The 20257-nt window shown below is 39.0% G+C and overlaps 1 protein-coding gene across 6 annotated transcripts in view; it reads right to left on the bottom strand.

Moving 5' to 3' along the window:
- The window catches only part of LOC100733520 (NXPE family member 2), a 66388-nt gene that overhangs the window by 33955 nt on the left and 12176 nt on the right, over nucleotides 1–20257 (bottom strand). For 2 of the 6 annotated variants that reach the window (XM_013155660.3, XM_013155658.2), the window contains exons 2-5: nucleotides 9447–9825; nucleotides 8462–8567; nucleotides 7255–7317; nucleotides 258–991 (exon numbers count right to left, since the gene is read on the bottom strand). In XM_013155660.3, coding sequence (XP_013011114.2) covers nucleotides 258–991; nucleotides 7255–7317; nucleotides 8462–8567; nucleotides 9447–9472 — 929 coding nt within the window. In that variant the 5' untranslated portion in view covers nucleotides 9473–9825. Of the gene's footprint in view, nucleotides 1–257; nucleotides 992–5211; nucleotides 5542–7254; nucleotides 7318–8461; nucleotides 8568–9446; nucleotides 9826–17868; nucleotides 17982–20257 lie in introns of those variants that run through there. The other 4 variants (XM_063255795.1, XM_063255797.1, XM_063255796.1 and 1 more) reach the window with 4 other exon arrangements.

The following is a 20257-nucleotide window of genomic DNA, read 5'->3' as shown; positions in this document are numbered from 1 at the left end:
GAAGTATTACAAACAACATTGAAAAGCAAAAGGTATGAACTATGTACAGAGCTTCATTGGCTCCATTACTTTTAGGAAACAGTTCCACAGGTGGCCTCACGGGTCTTAGGAGCACACCACTGGCTGAACTGACTGGGAAGTTTGGATCTGATTATAATTCAATCAATGTGAGTTGATATAAGACATCTTGATTAGAGTTAGGTAGGATTCAAAGTCTACCTTCCTATTTTGTTTATTATATGTGAATACAGCTTTACCTTTGGAAAAGTCTCCATTCTTCCGTGGTAAGGTAGGAGACGCCCCTGTTCCTGGTGCTCATGTGGGTCAGGGCCTCACAGGGAATGTGTGGAGGCTTCACACAGTAGAAGGCTTCTTTGTCTCGAGTGTCCAGGTACTGGCACAGTTCAGCACTTGAGTTAAGGGTCAGGCCACATTCACATAGGACATGAGAAGTGCCATTGACAAACTGGCCTGTGAAGATCACTCTGTCGTAGCCTTGGTTCCGTGCCCTCCAGAGAGCTGAAGCCCCTTCACTGGGGTGCATGAGCAGCACAGACAGGGAGACCTCGCCCTCCCAGAACAGAGTGAAGCTGACGAGGTAGGTGCCATTGTTGAAGTCCGTCACCTTTCCCGAGGCACCTGCCTTCAGGTTTTTGGAGAACATCCTGGCCCTGAGGAAGTCCCCACCATATTCCTTCCTGCGTCCTAGATGGTCCCTCACCTCCAGCAGGACATACAGCTGGTCCCCCCTGCAGTACGTGTCTTGAGGGTTGAGGATGGTGGCCGCACTGTGTGCAGCGCTGGTGGTGACATTCAAATGTGTAAAGGGTCTGGGTGGGATCAGCTGGTTCATTTTCTCCAGGATCTCCCTGATGTTTGATTCAGTTTCTGTTGGTGAGACTGTTGGATTCTGAAGCATTTCAGAGTGTGAAAACTTTCGGAAGATGCTCCACTCATTCGGGATGAAGGGGCTTCTCAGGTGGAGCAAGAACTGAGGTGTGGAGAGGGAAAGGATATGTTTATTATACAAAATAGTTAGTGTATATATTCTCAGCAGATAATAGAGCTTGCTTTTCAATATAAATAGTAGGCTTCATTTTGTATATGTAAGCGTGGGGAAATGATCAGAAATGAATTTCAACTAGGTTTCACTTACGGATATATAGAAATTAATTTCGACAGAATATAGCTTCCTCTACAGCCAGAAGCTGATTACCTTTGGATGTCATTGATTTAAATCATTTACCAGACATAACTAATATGTATTACTTCATTATTAATTTTTATCTATCCCCTTTTTATAAAGATTGTGATCCATTTCACATAAAATGTGGGAGGGTGATGTCTCCTTAGTCCTTTTAGCAAAGTGTGATATTTCTTACTCAGATTTTCTTACTGAAGTAAGCAAATTTGCTCAAATGGAACATCTAATCACCTGGCAATGCATTCTATCATATGACCCAGCAGAGGAGACTACCTGGAGGAGCTGATTGACACCAACTAAATATCTGCTGAGGTTCTATTACAGTCATATTGCAGAAGCACATTTAACCAGAGGACCTTTGTGACAACAGACTGAAGCAACTTGTGGAAATCCGGATCTGGAAACATACCATTGTTCGTTCATTGATATTTTTTGTTTGTTTGTTTGTTTTTGGTAGTCATGGGAATTGAACTTAGGAACCCTGCACTGAACTACATTCCCAATCTTTTTTTTTTTTAAATAACAATTCTTTATTTGAGAGGGGATCTCACTAGTTTGCTAAACTTTCCAGACTAGGCTTTGATTTGGAATTCTCTTGCCTCATTCTCCCCGAACCCAGGATTTACTCTCTGTTTAGCAGATAAATATTTTTGCCACTTTATTACTTGGCTTTTAAAAGAATTTAAGCTGGATGTATTTGTACAAGCCTATAATCTCAGTACTCTGGGGGGCTAAGACATCCAATTACAAAATTCAAAATGAGAGCTGCAGAGAGAGAGAAGAGAGGAAGAAAGGAAGAAAGGAAAAGAGGAAGAGAGGGAGAAGAAAGAGAAAAAGGAGAAGAAGGAGGACAAGGAGCAGGAGGGGGAGAAAAGGAAGAGGAAGAAGAAGATGGAGGAACGAAGGAGAAGGAGAGGAAAGAGAGGGGAATGAAGGGAAGGGAATGGGGAGAGGAGGGGAGGAGAGGGGAGGGGAGGGGAGGGGAGGGGAGGGTTGGGGTGTAACTCAGTGTGAAGGCCCTGTGTTCAATACCATGAATGTGATATCTTTCCATTTATTTGTGTCTTATTTAATTTCTTTCATTATTTTTTTTTTTTTGTCTTTTTCCTTTTTATCGGTACCGGGGATCAAACTCATGACTGCCTGCTTGCAAGGCAGGCGCTTATGCTGCTGAGCTAAACCTCCAGCCCCTTAATGTTTTAAAATTTTTATTTCCTAACAAATTGTTTTCTTGCCATTGAGTTTTGAATTTCTTATAGATTTTAATTATTAAATCCTTATCCAATGAGTGTCTTGCAAACATTTTCTGCAGCTCCAAATGCTGTCTCTTCCTTACACTGATTATTTCCTGGGCAGTAATCATGTACGTCTTATTTTGCCCTGATTTTTTTATCTTTTGGAGCTAAAAACCTTCTCTAAGCTTTCTTTGTTAAAAAAACTTTCACTCTGTTTTCTTGTAGTATTTCAGAGTTTTAAAACTTACATGTAAGTCTTTAATCCATTTAGAGTTGCCTTTTGTGCCTGGTGTGGGATAAATCCACTTACCTTCTTCTGTAAGTGGAGTTCTACTTTACCAACATCATTTATTAAAAAGACTATTCTTTCCCCACTTGTGCTTGGCATCTCTTTAGGAGAATAATTGGTTACAAATCCATGGTTTTATTTCTGGACTTTCTGTTCTACTCCATTTATATTTATCAGTTTTTATCCCAGTACCATACTATTTTGATTATTATAATTTATAATAAGTTTTGAGATCAAACCCTGTAATGTTCCCAGTTTTGTTATGTTTGGTTATTCAGAGTTTTTATGGTTCCATATATAAAATGTTTTATGAAAGATGTCAGTTGAATTTTGATTGGGACTGTATTGAATATGTAGATAATTTTGGGCACTATGGACACTTAAATGGTATTAGCTTTTATAAACAGTGATCATAGGTAACTTTCATTTATTTGTGCCTTCATCAATTTGCACCTTAACGTTTGGCAATTTTCAGTGTATAAGTCTTTTACCTGGTTTACCATATACCTGAGAAACTTACTATGCTAATGTACATGAGATTATTTTTGGTTTTTTTTTTGTTGGGTAGTTTGTGTTTGTGTATAAAAATGTCACTAATTTGTATATGTTGATTTTTTATCAATTTACTGAATTATTTACTAGGTCAAACGTGTTGTGGCTCAGTCTTTACAGTGTTTTACATATAAGATCATGCCATCTGCGTATAGGAATAACCTAATAGCTTCCCTTCCAATATAGATGACTTTATTTATTGTTTGCCTGTTTTTATACAATTGCTCTGGCATTTTCAGTACCACGTTGAGCAGAAGTGGTAAGGCTGAGAACTCTTGAGTATTTCTAATCCTAGAAGAAAAGCTTTTAGCTTCCACCCCTAACTCTGTGGGCCAGTTGTACATATGTGGCTTCGTTACATTGAGGTACTTTCTTCTTTACCCAATTTGTTAAGACTTACTGTCATGGAAGGATGTTGCATTTGGTCAGCTTCCTGTGCTTCTGTAGGTATGATTGCATGGCTTTTATGAGTCATCCTATTAAAGTGGCATATATAAGTTTGTGAGTGACTGATTGATTAGTACGTGTTGAACCATGCTTCTATCCCCGGAATAAATGATATTTGATCATATCAATGTCCTTTTTAACGTGATTCTGAGTTGGGAATTCTTACATCTATGTTCATCAGGGATACTGGCTTGAGTCTATATTCTTCTAGTGTACCTTTCAGGCTTTGTTATCAATATAACGATAACTTTGTAAAATAAGTTTGGAAGTAATTATTCCTAATATGTGAAATTAGAAGACCACATATTAATTCTCTAAATGTTTTTAGAGAATTCAGTTGTTTAGCCTTCAGATCCTGAACTTTGCTACTTTTTCTCCCTCTTTCTCTTTCTTTCTTTCCTTCTTTCATGTTGGGAAGTAAACCCAGGCCCTTTCCACTGAGCTAATTTCTAGTCCTTTAAAAAATATTTTTCTTTGGAAACTTAGACTCCAATTTCAAAATGGCCCATGCTGGTTTCAATTTGTAACCCTTTTGCTCAGATCCCCAGAGTACTGGGATTCAGGATTTTCTTGATGAAAAAGGTTCTGCTGATGAAAGAGATTTATTTTCTAAATTTATTTACTGAATTATTACATAGATCAGAATTTCTATTTCTGCAGACATGTTTGGTTGTATACATCTAGAAATTTATCCATTTTCTAGCTATTCCAATACGTTGACTTATAATCTTTCATGCTGGTCTTTTATAATCTTTTGTATTTCTAAGTTGTTGGTCATGATGTCACCTTTTAAAATCTCTGATTTTATTTACTTGATTCTTGTCAGTTTATCTGTTAGTCTAGCTAACCATTTGCACTTTTAAAAAACTAACATCTAGTTTTCTTGTTCTTTAGCAATGTTTTTCTTGCATGCATGAATGAGATAGACACTGGAAAAGCACTTTTAAAAGGGAAAAGCTGTGCGCTAAGTGCCGTCGGAAGAATCCTCAGGAGACAGCAGCAGCAGGCGCTGGGCCAGCGCTGGTGCTTTCAGGACCAAAGGTCCATGGAAAGCAGACTCTCCAGAACCTGGAAGGGCCAGGAAGGGAGTCTTTTGTCCCCCAGAGCCTCCTGTCGAAGAGATCGCCCTCTGCTATCTCTCAAGGTCAGCCCAGTGAGACCCGTCCTGGAACACTGACCTCCAGGGATGTAAGACAACAAATTTACATTCCTAAAGCCACCAAAGCTGTGGCAACCTGTTACAGCAGCAATAGAAAACTAATTAAGAGTGGTTTGCAAGCCTTCAGTCATTTCAGCAGCTCTGCTATTATTGGGTTGGAGACTATTGTCTCTCTTTTCTCAACTTATGATTTCTCTAGTTCTTCATAAACTGTGTAATTTTAGGTCACATTCTAGATATTTCAAATATTAGAGATAATAAAGAAATCCTGAGTCTTGTTCAAACCCTAAGGAGAATGTATATTTTTTTAAAAAATGCTTTTCACCTAAGTGTGATGATGCCACAATTTCAGTCCATCTTCTGTGGGCTCTAGCTACAAGTCTGTTTGATCCTCAGAGTCTTCATTGTGCTATTTCAAACTGGCTGGTTACCAGGCCTCTATGTATATGGCATTCAGGGGCCAATCTGGCAGCAGGCCATGGCCCACTCACTAGGTCAAGTCCCAAAACCTGTGACACACTGTTTAGGGAAGTCAGCACATGCCCAGCTAACAGTTGAGCTCAAGAGTTCACACATCACTTTAGGACATGGTTCATTTGAGCGCCATCTTCACTAAAGTCTCCAGGGTCAGGGATAGAGCTCAGTGGCACAGCACCTGCATTGCAAGCACAAGGTCCTGAGTTTGATTTCCAGTTTCCACCAAAAACCAAAGAAACAAACAAACAAATAAATAAATAAAAATTTCCCCAACCTTTTTCCTTATATACATAATTCCTTCTCATAGCTTAACCCTTGAGAAACAGTCACTTATTTTTTTCTCTATGTTTACAATTTTGTCATGGCACGAATGTTCTATAAAAGAATCACACAATATAGGAGACATAAATATGATCAAAAGCATGTTAGTATAAGATGCTTAATATTAGACAAACAAGAGGCAGCTGTCTTTAAAATACCCTTGTCATAGCAAGGCCTGAGTCAGCCCTGTGTATTCAATTTCGTGTTTAGCCAAATTTCCCTATTAAGTTAAAAGCCTGCCACAGCGCGCGCACACACACACACACACACACGATTTCTATGCTTAATTCAAATGCTTCTCTCCTAAAAAATTTCATGTTGAAGCGTGGAATCCCTACCTCCCAATGGTATGGTATTAGGAAGCAGGGTCTTTGGGGAGATGATTGGGTCATGGAGGGAGGGTCCTCATGAACGAGATTAGAAATGTTATGAAGACACTCCCAAATATAAAAAAAGACCTCAGAGAGCCCTAGGTCCCTTCTGCTGCGTAAGGACCTGGTGAGAAAAGGACATCTATTCTCAAGAAATGGAGCCTCACTAGCTATTAAACTTTTCCTTTTCTTTCCTGTGTGTGGCAGAGGTAACCAGGACTTGAACCCATGGCTTTCTTACTGAGCTTATTTCCAAGAGCTTATTTTATTTTATTTTATTTTTATTTTGAGACAGGGTTACACTAAGTTGTACACTGAGTCACTAAGTTGTCCAGATGCTCAAACTTCTGTTCTCCTGCTTTGGCCTCCCAGACTGGGGGACGTACTGACACACACCACCATGCCTGGCTCTGGACTTGCTCATAGACTTCCCAGCTTCCACAATTATGACAAATCAATTTCTATTGTTTATAAAACACCCAGTCTGTGGTACTGTGTTGGAACAACCCAAACAGACTAAAAGAAAGCTGTTATACACACATGTAATCACTCATTTCTCTTACGTGTGTATAGATACATTTTTAAACTCTATACTTTCTTTCATAAAAATCCTAAGATCTTTTGCTTTGCATGATGCACCTGACCAAACGTCACCTCTAATTACATACTGCTCCTCCTCTGTATCATTTTCTCAGCCATTGACTTCTTTCATTCCTTATCAAAGATTTTAAAGATTATGGTCTCCTTCAGCCTAAAAGTCCTGACACCCTCCACGTAGATGCAACATTCCCAGAGGCAGACCTCACAGACCCACAGCTCTTTCTTCCCTAACCTCCCCAGGCCTTCAAAAACAGTCAGAGGGAAAATCAGCTTCCTGCTAAGCATAAATGTAATCACATCTTTGCTTTGCTACTTTATACGTTTTTTTTAATTCACCTTTTCCCGTAAGAATTGATATACAGGGGCTGGGGATTTAGCTCAGCAGCATAAGCACCTGCCTTGCAAGCAGGCGGTCGTGAGTTCGATCCCCAGTACCGATAAAAATGAAAAAGACAAAAAAAAAAAAAAAAAAGAATTGATATACATTTAGGTGTCTCCCATATTGAAGAAAGGAGATGTCAAGCTCCCTAGTCTCCTACGGATTAAATGTCCCACAGGTTCTCTTCCAGCCCTTTCTCAATGTCTCTCCCACCACTCACGTTGCAGCCCGGTACATATTCTCGTCCACAGAGCTTCATCATTAGCAGCTTTTCCTCCTCACTCTGCAGTGCAAACAAGGAAAGACTTTACCCTCCAAGCCTTCAGCCTCCATCTGTACCCTAAGGCTCCTGTAGGTACGTTTTCTAAGCCAGCTCTCTCTCAGTCTCAGATCTGTACATCCCACAGGCTGATGAAGTAGTATCATCCATTTGGATGACTTTAACAGCTTCTATCACAGGCTTTTAAAAATATAAATATGCCTTTTGTTCTCCAAAACTACTTGTCCCACTCTTGCCTGTACTTCAGTAAATGGAATCACCAGCCATGAACTTGTGCAACCCCAGCATTAAGGCCTGGTCAATCCAGCTCTTCACCCCCACGTGTCAATCACTCTTGCTGTCAACTGTTTCCTGTGCTTACTGACGTTTCTCCTTCTCAATACTAGTACCTCATTTCAAGTCACCATCACTTACCACCTAGGAAGGCTGCATGAACTTTCTTTCTTGACTTACTTATTTTAATTAATCTCAGCAAGTGTCTTTAGCAGTTATAGATTTCGCATTTACTGCATGCCAGGCATTGTTCTCAGTGCTACAAATATGTCAGCAAATAATATGTGCTAAAATCCTTGCCCTCCTAGAGGTCACCATGTACTGAATAAGACAGACAATGATCAAGGAACATTGTGGTCAGGACATTATACAGTATGCTCTAGGAAGTAAACAATGCAGTTGCAAAAAAAAAAGTCAAACAGCATAGGAGGAATGCTAAGAAGTTGGGGTGGGCTTGCATCTAGTACTAAAGAAAGATGCCATCACCAATGGGAGGACGAGAAACCGGAAGCATGCTCAGTTATGGAAAAGTGTGTAACTGGATTACACAAAAAAGTTTTTAAAACCCTGGGGAGAAGGCAGAAAACGGAAACAGATTTAGTTGGATTAGGGTCTCAGGTGCCAAGGGAGGAGAAAACCTTGAGGCAGCTTTGTAAGGAGTTCCAGGTGGTACAGACAACCTCAGATGCTCTGGCACTGAAATACTACAATGGCATACACTGTCACAGAATAATGATCCACAGGGAGCCCCTCACCCGCAGTCTTTGGTGAGATGGCATACTTTTAACTTGTGTTTCCTGTCTTGGTACAGGAAACATTCAAATAAAGACACTGTTACTTTCCTTGAGATTCTTAGAAAGAAGACAATACCTACCTTCGTTTGGTCTTTTGAAGCCAAGTAAATGACCCAGAATAGTAAGCTAAAAATCAGCATCAGCAATAATTTGCGAACTATGGTATTTGGAAACAATGCAAGGATCCTAGGAGAGAGGATGGGAGAAACAATCACACACTCAGTCAATCAGCGTGGACGCTGGTTCCCCCCAGTAGTGTCCAGAAGAGGGTGATGGTCCCTGAGTGTTCAGGGTTCCTTCATATGTTCTGTTAGAAGTCAGAAACAAGGCTCTTCCCTGAGGCAGACAACAAAACTAGCTGCAGGATTTCTGGTTTGTCACTTTCCAGTTGATCATCAGTTCTCTGAACTTTTTGTCTCATCCAGGACTCAGTGTGACCAGCAGGATTTTAGTCATTGCTGAAAGGAATACTTTTGTTCTAGTGCCCTGCAATAAATTTCAGTCTCTAAATTTCACTGCCCCCACACACGTGTCCTCCTCTGGTCTTACTTATCTGCAGAGGCTCATTTAGAAATCTCCTATTATTTTTTGCTCAGGGCTTGCTTCTACATCAGATTCTTAGCTCATCATGCTGAAATAGTTAATAGCTCCCCAAACAGAAATGCTTATAGCATTTAGAAAAGGTCAGAGTTAGTAGTCAAAATTTTACTTTTAATTTTCATACTCAGGAACTCAAAATTAAGTGACTAAGTGGTAAATTATGCCACTGTTCCTCAAACATTTTTAATGGGACCCACGGGGGAAAACATCACACACAAATTCAAGGACGTATGAACACCCAAAAGTACACATCACAATTCTCATGAAATGATACTTATTGTATGGAGTGCACTATTATTTTCTAATACTTTATTGCATTATTTCCCATTTTAAAGCAGCTCCCTTTCCCAAACAAAATCATTTTCCTGTCTGCACTCTTCAGCCACGCACAGCGCTGATTAGCACAGGGTTGCCCCGCTTGTCCCTGACACTAAGGCCAACCAGTAAGGATCAGAGGGTACACACCTAGAGATGTATGTCCTCTCCATCATATTCTTACTGTCTCCCACCGCTGCCCAGAGACTCTCCTTGGTTAAAGCAGTCTTTGCATTTATTTCAGGCTTGCAGTTTCCCTTTAAGCTTCATTGATCAAAGGCTGCCAGCATGCCAGCTGGTATCACCAACCTCCTTTTCAGTGCCCTGTTCCTGCTCACCCCACAGAGCCAGGAGAAAGAAGCCAGGAGGACACTCTGAAGTTTGCTTTTAGAAGATGGACTTCTAAGGGCAAGGCAAGATTTGTCACCTCTGGGTGAAGATTTGCAGGTTTATATACTTCGCTTGCTCACGCCTTTGTTTGATTAAGCAACAGGTTAGCCAGGCAATTCCAGGGTATTGGGAGAAGAATCTAAAAAGTTGGAAAGAAGGTAAACAGCTTAGCATGGCTAAGAATTAATGGTTGGAGTGTTTTGTTTATAAACTTCTTTCCCTTACTCTAAACCACAGCATGCATTGACCATGATGGTTTTGTCAAAGTCTATCTCATATGATAAAAAGAGCAGTCCTGGTCTACATTTTACTGTAACATGTAAGATAAGAGAGAATACAGTACATATGTGTCATTAAAGTTAATAAATTGTCACAGAGCTGCTATCGACCAGGACGTCTCCTAATACTCTGTGACATAAGCCTCACACAGCAGAATGGTCTCTATAGCTAACTTGTCTGTATACAGACAAAGGCAATAGGTATCTAACTTTAGATATGTACTTATGTGTTTCATGTATACTCATATTTGTTTATTTGCTTCTATTCCAATTCCTCCAGACATATATCCATATAACTATATTCATATATTCATACCATGACTGTAATCATACTATATTCACACCATGACTGTAATCACAACATGCTAGAAATCAACAGAGGTACATTAGATTACTTCCATAGGAATTTAAGAAACTAAAAGAGCTATAAATTCTGTGAATGCTTCCCTCCCTGTTATAAGGCGTACTACCATGTGCCACATGTAGTATTGTTAGATTACAGTCAGGTACCACATAACATCCTTCCAGTCAGCGACTGTAGTCTCCTAAGATTTTGTTGCCTAGTGAAAGACTAAATGTAGACTGACTATTAATATTGCTGGCTGGTAAAGACCAGCATGAACGTACAGCCTCTCTAGGACCTGCAATTGAGAGACAAACTATAGCTTAGTCAAGAAAAAAGAAAAAACAGGTAGTTCTCTGGGAATCAAGAAAGCGACAACATGAAAACTTGAAGCTACAGGGAAATTGAAAACAATTTGCTAAGAAAGGAATAAAGCGGTTCCCAATTTCAGTGAAACACTTACCTGGGCTCTCAGGAAGCGGGTTCTACTCTGCTCAAACCAATTAAACAGGTGAAGGGAAAAAGCTCTTGGGAAAAACAATGAACTGCACCAGTAGTGTTAGCCCCAAGAAAACCCTGCAGTCACTGTAAGCTGAAGAAACACCAGGGTGCTTTACTGTAAAGGAACTCTTCCCACGGGTTAGAGTTAGAGAGGAAACCTAGGTGGCACCCACCACATTTGAGAGCGTTTCATTAGGAGCCATTGGGGAACCAGTTAATTGTTTAAGGCTGAGGGACAAGATAACTACAAGTGACTACACTTAGGGTTTCTGGGGTCACCGTATGACAGTGACTGGATGGGAGATAGTCACAAGAGACAGTCATGGAGAGGGTTGGTTTAGATGCAGACCCCCTAGGAAGTTTAAACTCAGGCTGGGAGGGACCTGGGAACCCATTTCTCTGTGTTGAGAAGCGAGGAGCGTCATGTGTGGGTTTTGCAGTGTCCTGGGCATGCTGCCATTAAGTCCAGCAGACCATTTGTCACACACCCTGCCCTGCTTGCAGCGTGGAATTCAGTGGTCTGTTTACTTTCCATCTGCCAACGTGACCAGTGATGCACCTTGACTTGGACGACTGCCGGAGCCTGCGTATATAGAAAGAGGGACTTCTGGCGCAAGGTGTGGGGGGAGGGGGCACCACATAAACCCACATACCATAAAGCTAGGTGGAGAAAGCAATAACTCAGAGTGTGAGGAAACTGGGAGTGAATGGAAAGATACAACTCCAGGCCAGTCACCACTGATCCATCACACGCAACAGGAAAGCTAGGGCGGGTCTCAGCATTCACACGCAAAAAACGTAAACGTGGAAAAAAACAATAAAATTTACTAGTGATGCACTGTTCTTCCCTTACCTGTAAAGGCAAAAAGAAAAACCTCCCAACTCCCAAGAAAACCAGAAAGGAGAAAGAACAGTAAGTCCCAACAATTCTTCCATGGTTTTGAGTATTTTTTCCAGGAACTAAAGCATGAGAATCCACCAGATGATCCAACAGTTCCACCACTGAGTGAATATCCAAAGGAATTGAAGTTAGCCTGTCCAGGAAATATCTGCTTTCTTATATTCATTGCAGCTCAATTATCATGACATGGAAATAATTTGTGTCCACCAACAGATCAATGAAGAAAGAAACTGTGATAAAGATGGAAATCATCATTTGCAGTAACATGTATGTCCTGGAGAACCTCGTGCTGAATGAAATGGACCAAACGTGGAATGACAAACACCGCATAACCTCACTGATTCTTGTAGAATATAAAGCATCAAATGCATAGAAGTAGAGAGTAGAATAGTTGTTGCTGGGAACTGGTGGAGGACAGGAGGCAATGGGGGGTCACGGGCTCCAATGCTTCAATGAGGAAGAATAACGTTAAAGCTTTACTCATGCTGTGATGGAGTGGTACACCACTGTGGATACATTCCACATTTCATGAATCCATGTATCTATTGATGGACATGGAGGCCACTTCCAAGACTTACCTATGATGAGTTGTGTTACTATAAACATGGATATGCATGTATCACTGTAATACGATGCCTTCAACTCTTTCGGGAAGACATATAGCAGGGAAATCGCTATATCGTATAATAGTCCTGTTTTTAATTTTTTGAGGAAGCTCCATACTACTTTCCATAAAAATCACACTAATTTACAATCCTGCAAACAATGGATAAGATCTCCTTTTGTCCCCATCTTCAGCAACATCCATCTTTCCCCTTCCTTGTGATACTGATTATAACATATTCTGACAAGCCTACTTTGTGTGACATAGTTACCCCTGATTTCTTGGTTATCATTTGCATGGGATGGGATACATTTTTCTATTATTTCACTGAACTAATATGAGTTCACCGTAGGCAGTATATGATTGAATCTTACCTTCAAGCTTTTTAGTTATTCCTTGTCTTTTCATTAGAAAATGTAAGCCCCTTACTTTTACATTCAAAGGAATTACTGATGGATGAGAATTTAGTACTGCCATTTAGTTTATGGTGCTGTTTTTTAGTGACTTCATTCCACTATTATACCCTGATTTTCCTTGGTGATTTGATGATTTGTTTTTTGGAAGAGGTCTCACTATCATAGTTGAGGCTAGCCTTGAACTCAGTATGTAGCCTAGGTTGGGCTCAACTAGAAATCCTCCTTCCCCACCCTGGGATTAATACTGGGATTACAAATGAGCTTTAATTTGATGATTTTTATTTTGTAGTGGCATGCTTTTATTGTTTTCTTTATTCCCTGTGAAATTTCTGAGTGTTTTCTTTGTGGTTATCATGAAGCTGATATAAACTATATGATGGTAATTACACATCATTTAGAGCTGATGCTGACTTCACTTTGACAACGTACAACCACAGCCGGAAATTCTGTGAGATTTCTCTGCCCTCTAAAACTAAGTGAAACTACTGAGCCCATAAAGGGTAATAAATGTGTGTGTTCTTAGTTATTTTATACTGTAACCACGAATAGCATAGCAATACAAATCCAACATACACAGTTATAATGAACTCATGTCAGTTACATGATATTGCTTCGTGTGATAGACAGAGACCCTGGACACAGAGAGGGGCTACAAAACTGACATAAGGTCACCATGTCAGCCGCTGAGCCTTCTGGCTAGATCTCCAGCCCCGAGGTGGAGGTGATTCTCTTCTCTTGCCAATTCTCCAGTTACATCTGAATAAAGTCTTACTGTATTTCTCTGAGGATCTGTTGATTTTTTCATAATTTTTCTTTCTGTTTCTCAAATTTCATCTTTTCTATTATCTATCTTTAGATTTGCTGATTCTTTCTTTTGTCAGTTCAAATTTCCTGTTAAGCAACCCCACCTGTACTCCATTTGTCCATTTAAAAAAATATAATTAACGTATGAAATATATATTTACTTTACTTTTTAGAATATAATTTCTATATTAAATGCAGTTTCTATTTCTTTTATTGATAATATTTTGACTTGATACTCTCAACATGCCTCCCATTATTTTTTTAAGCAAGGCTTCTGTTAGTTTTTTTGAAATTTTTTTTGTCGTTGAAATGAATTTATTGGTTTCTATCAGTGTCACAGAGAATGCTTGCTAATTTAATCAGATGTACTTCTTTACATCATCTCAAAGCCAGTGTAGGAATCTTATTATCAAATTAGCAAGTAAATCTTACACTTATGTTAAATGAGTTCCAGCAAAATTTATTTTTTATTTTAAAACAAAGAAATAAAAACAATGATACAGAATTTCAAAACAAAATAATGGGAGATTAACGATTGTCAATATATTGTATTATCTTCAAAACAGTTGTTCAGATTACAAGATACAGACATGAAAAATGGTCAGAAAATCAAGAAATGGAAGCGGGAACCATTCTTTTTGAAGATCTGAAAGTGACTAGCAGTCTAGTTTCTGTCATATATATGTGTATACATATATAAATATATATATATAACCCTTCCCTTTCTTTCTTTTCTCTTTTCATCTATGCTAGTTGTTCTTTCCTTCTGAGCAGTTTCTGTCCCTTTCACAATATTTATTGTATATTTTTAATTTTATTTGCTCTTTAAGTTGTGTATACTAGAGAGACAATACAATATTCACACATGAGTCAGATTTATTTCACTTATGATTATGGTTATATCCATTTACCTATCTATAAAAGCTCATTTATCCTTATTTATAGCCAAATGGTACTCCATTGCATAAAAATACCACCTTCTTGTCCATCCCATGGGCATTTGGGTTGTTTTCAACATTTATCTATTACAGATTTTATTGCTACAACATGTCTGTGTATTGATCACTGTGGTATGATGTTTTCAATTGTTCTGGGAATCGTTGAGTCTAATGAGATGTTTAATCCTAGCTTTCTAAGGAACCTCCACACGGATTTCCACAATGGTAACACCAGTTTACACTTCCACCAATAGTGGAGAAGGTTCCTTTCCACCACAACTCCACTAGTATTGGTTGATTTCTTGATGTTAGCCATTTTTTCTGGAGTGAGATGGAGTCTCAGTGTTGTTTTAACTTGCATTTCTCTAATGACCAGTGATGTTGAACACGTTTTCATATATTTATTTGCCAGTTGTATTCCATCTGCAAAGTGCAGCTCAGATGCCCATTGTTTTCATTGTATTTTTGAATTTGGGCAGCCTGATCTTTTTCAATGCTTAGCATGTTCTACATAAAAGTCCTTTGTCTGAGGGACAGTTGGCTAAATTTTTTTCCCATTCTGTGGTGTTTTCTTTTCACTATGTCGGTGATTTCATCAGCAAAATTTAAAATGCTTTATATTTTAAAAAATATTTTTAAGATGCATTTAATTAAGCACAGAACAAGCAAAAGTTATTCAACAATTATTGGTAACATTTACTGATTTTAAGTGCTTGATTATGGAAAGAAAAAAATCTTTTTTTTAGTTCTTGTTCTCCTGCTAGCTGCTTACACATTTAGAAGTGAATACTCTTAGGTTTTCTCTAATGATGAAATAATACATAATAAAGATTATATGGAATCTTACTCCTCAAACATCACACTTTTCAATCAATCTGATTATAACATAACAGAAATTGAACTGGAATAAGATGTGTAACCATGTTCTTCAAAACTATGATTTTTAATGGAACATTTAATATAAAAGAAAAGATTTTAAAAGGAGATTATATAATTTTGCTGCTATTTTTGAAACTTTGAAAATAGTAAAAAGAATAAAGTGAAACTATAATTTAAAAAAGACTCTTTCAATTCATGGTTTCTGACAACATAGAGAGTTTTGTCATCTTTGACTCATTCAGACATAAAACCCTTATAAAATGCAGCATATGCTATTAGTGATTTGAACTGTTTCTGAACGGTACGGAATCTTTTCTTAGAAAAATGGAGTCGTATGCAGCATTGCTAGGAACGAAGATGAAACAGATATCTAATGGTAAAATAACTACATCTCCTTCACATAAAAATGCTGTTCAATTTGTTGCATATTTTTGTTTATTTTCAATATTTTTTGTTTGTATGGAGAGTTGAACTCATGACTCTGGTCTTACTAGTAGGCACTTGTGCCACTGAACTTTTTCCCTGGTCCTTACTTCTCAGATTTCTGAAACAATTGTTTTGTAACTAACTTAGTCCAGTTATTTTATGGGAAAAATTTACCAAATTTCTTATTTCATCTTTTCAGCCCTAAATATCTGACTTTATAATATTCATTAAAGACTGACAATCTGTTGATAATTTTTGAAGACAGTATCAAGACAAATCGTAGTCTCTGTCCACACCTGTTCTCTTTCCCATGTGTTTTGACCGACTCCCAGCTACGCTGTGCTGTTTCTCTGGAGAACCAGAGTAACAGGGTCCTCACACCGAGGAGCAGGAAGCAGACAGGAAAGACCACTCTCTGATCTTCTCCCTTCAGCCTCAAAGCTGTCTGTAGTGCTCCTTAATGGCAAACCGCAGTGAAAACCACTAAGGTGCACGGTGTCCCAGCCCCACAATCAAAAGCTAAATATAGAAAGGTAGTTTGGAGTTGAAAGACAATAGCTCAATACTAGGAACACTACCTATCTGCCCTGCGCTACTTGAAATTCAATTCTATGGGCACTTTCTGCATCTCTCTCACCCTGATCCAGGCTGGGATTCTTTCTTTGTGTACCCATAGAACCCTAGTCTTCTTTAGTTTATGTTTTTATTTTTTTATTTTTATTTTAAAGAGAATAAAACAAAGCAACATAAAACAATAAAGCCAATTAAAACAAACCAATGTAAGTGACATAGAACTTCAAAACAATAGATCAACAATGGTTACCATAATATTTCTTCTTGTTTTAAAAAAAAGTTACAGATACCTTCAGACATAGTAAAAATCAAACAAAACAGAACAGAATAGAGCCAATAGAAACAAAACAACGAATGTTATAAAAGACTTCAAAATAAGAGAATAGTAAATCCCAAATGGCTACCATAATATACCTTGCTGTCTTTGAAATAGCTGTCCATGCCATCAGATATAATAAAATCAAACAAAACACGCAGAATAAAACCTATCCCAACCAAAAAAAAAAATGAGAATGATACAGGACTTAAAACAAAACAATAGGGAACTAACAATGGCTACTACCTTCAGAAGGAGATCCCCATAGAAGCCACTATCCTCTGAATAGCAGACTGCTTACTGGCTTATACCTGCAAAGTCAGTGAAATGCTAAACACTGGAAGTTAAGTTGTATTTTACTTCAATAGCTGTCGTCAGAGCCTGTGTTTCCCCCGATTCCTCGGTTGCTGACAGGAGGAGGAGGTTGCCTCTTATTTCCAGCCACAAGTGGCTGGCATCTGGCTATCCCCTGGCAGCTGCACATGGTGCTGATTTACAGGGTTTGGTTTCCTTTTTATCACACCATTTATTATAATTTTTGTAGCTGCTTATTTTTGTGTATGCTCTGTATTTCTAAAGTCAAGATCTTCTGTGTAATAGTGGCTTCTGTGTAAATTAGTGGTTTAAAACAACATTTATTATCTCATAGTTTGTGTGCTTGAGAATTCAGGATTGGCTTAACTGCCTCTGGCTCAGCGTCTATAATGAGGTTGCTCTTAAAATGGTACTGGAGATGCATTTATCATCTGAAGGCTCGACTTGAGCTTGAATATCCACTCCCATGATGGTGCACACACATGACTGCTGTCAGGGAGTCCCAGTTCCTTGCTGGCTACTGGCAAAAGACCTCTGTTCTTCACCATGTGGAACCCTCATTGGACTGCTTGACTGTCTTGCTAGCTTCCCCCAAACAAAAAATCCTGGAGAGAAAGCAGCAAGGACAATGCACTGCCTTTTATGACTAAACCGTGCTATCACTTGTACCAAATTATGTGTTAGAAGCAAGTCAAACCCAGCACTACTCAGGAGGAAGGGAATCAGGCTTCACCTCATGGAAGGAGCATTATTAGACAATTTATGGATATATTTTAATTAATGAGTAATCTACTGAATGAACAGTTCAAACTATGTTACATTAGAATTAAGCTTTAGTTCAGTACTTTAGATTAAATGTGTGTAGTTATTAATTACAATTGTACTTACCAAGAAATTCTTACTTATAATCGTTCTGCTTAGTGTTTTTATATTCCCTCTGTTTCCAGATGTGTAAGGTGAAAAGAATGAATTAGAAATGTTCAGAAAGAGTCTTACAAGTCCTAGAAAAGAAAAAACAGCTCCTTGCTCTGTCAATCAGGAGATAGAGTTGCTGTAAATACCTTTGGATACTTAACTCATTGAACCATATGGCTATCATAGCACAGGTAAACCAACATTGAAAAACTTAATGGATACTCAATAAAGTTTTATTGAATGAATGAAAGAATAAATAAGGACTCAGGCTGTAGGTGAGAACTTCCTTGTTCTTTAGTATTGAACTCTGTTTCAGAGCACTGTGGGTGTGGATGTGATATTGTGTAGGTGTGCTGTATGTATACACACTTTACAAGGAGGTGTATTTGGTATTTCCTTTGGTAACTGTGCCCATTACAATTAACATAAGAATTTAATTCAAAGGCTATGATTACAAGGAACATACACTATGAGGGAATTTAGGACAAGCTGATACTCAAAGCTTGTAAAACTTTATTATATGCATACACCAGTGATTGGAATCCGTTTCTAAGGCCTCTAGAAAGTATATGTTAAAACAATGACTGCTTTTTTTTTTTCAGGTGGAGAGCTAAAGTACAGAATGATGACGTGACTTAAGGACATATAGCCTATTTAAAAGGTTTAGGATAGAACACCTCTTGACTCTCATTTCAGTGAATTTCAGTTATATCATTTCAGGGTGGGGGAAGAAGAAAGGAAATATCTTTTGATTGAAATTTCATAGCTAACAACATTTTGAAACAAAGTAGGACCTGACATCGTGGCTTATGCCTATAATTGCAGCAGTCTGGGAGACAGAGACAGAAGGATTCTACATGTAAGCCCAGCTTGGGCAACTGAGCAATTTAGTGACATCCCGTCCCAAAATTAAAAATCAAAACAGAGTTAGGAAGTTAGCTCAGTGTGCAGACTCTCAGTTCAACCCTCAATACCAGGAAAAAACTCAAAAGTGATTTGGGTATACATATTTTAGATTTTGAAAACAATCAAATTGAGTTACTTTTAAAGTAAAAGCTTTTCCCGCTTCAAAATGAAGAGCAGTTATGGATCTAGGAAGCGTTCATTGCCAAAGGCCCGGGCACTGGCCACAGGCCAGAGCGGAATCCTGTCAAAGGGGAAGTGCTACTCTGTGTTCTGGAAGGTGATGATTAGGGAGGTATGAGGCTGCTCTCAGCAAATGCATAGGTGTCCTAAAGGCAAAGAGGAGAAGAGGCGGGCTTGAGGCGGGAGAGAGCGCCAGGGGAAAGTGTGGAATGGCTTCTCAAAGACGTGGGCAGTCTCAGAACTCTGGCAAATGCACACTAGGACTGACGAAGCCCGCGTGCCAGGGAGTTTTTCAGGAGATGCAGGTGATTATGGAACAAGTAAAGACCGTGAAATCAAGAAATCATGGATTCAGCTCCTACCCCTGCCACTGGCTCGGTCTCTTAACTTATAAAACAAGACTGCTAATAATTACACGAAGCTATGTCATGGAGATGAATATTTTGGGGTAAGCCAAGGTCCTAGTGCACTGGAAATGTTCCTTAAATGTTAACTGTCTGAGTTACTTTTCTCATTGCTAAGACAAAATACTCAATATCCAAAGTTAATAGAGCAAAGGTTTACTTGGCTATAGTTGTAAGGTTTCTACACACAGTTGGTTGATTCCAAAGCAGCCTGGCATGGCAGAGTGGCATCAGTGCTGATGAGAAAACGATCCATGGCAGAGAGAAGGCAGCAAAGCGGCAAGCAGCAGCCCTCCTTCCGTCCTTCCATCCTATCCAGGCTATGGGAGGGTTGGGAGCACGCACCCCCGGGGTGAGGCAGCCTTAATCCTAAATTACACTGTAAATTAATCCTAGCATCACATCCTAGCGATGGAGAAAGATCAGCTCCCAGGAGGAACTTCTACCCTGTATAATATTACTTAGCCTATCTGAGTCCCTGGCTTCTGGACTCGACTTTATTACGGGACATTTGCCATCTACATGATCTGTCTTTCTGAAGCCAGATTATGAATTATTTTCACATGCTGAACTGTCCTCCACCTACACTGATTCTAGGAATCAGTTCTGGCTGTCCAAGTCCTGTCCTGTGGACACCTTATGTTAACCATGTGGGCTTAAAAGAAGTAGCTGAAGTATTTTAAAAGCTACACATCTCTCTGTATACTTTGAGGCTTTCACATTTTTCAAACTCTCTTGCCTATCACCTATCTACCTATCTATCTATCCATTTATCTATCTATCTATCTATTGGTTTTTTGAGATAGGGTTCATTATGTAGTTCAGGTTGGCATTGAATTCACCATATAACCCAGGCTCACTTCAAACTCATG

The sequence above is a fragment of the Cavia porcellus genome, unplaced genomic scaffold, assembly GCF_034190915.1.
Source record: "Cavia porcellus strain 051 isolate PalLab524CR breed Dunkin Hartley unplaced genomic scaffold, mCavPor4.1 scaffold_9, whole genome shotgun sequence".
NCBI classification, from domain to species: domain Eukaryota; kingdom Metazoa; phylum Chordata; class Mammalia; order Rodentia; family Caviidae; genus Cavia; species Cavia porcellus.
This window is presented reverse-complemented; position numbering and strand designations above follow the sequence as displayed.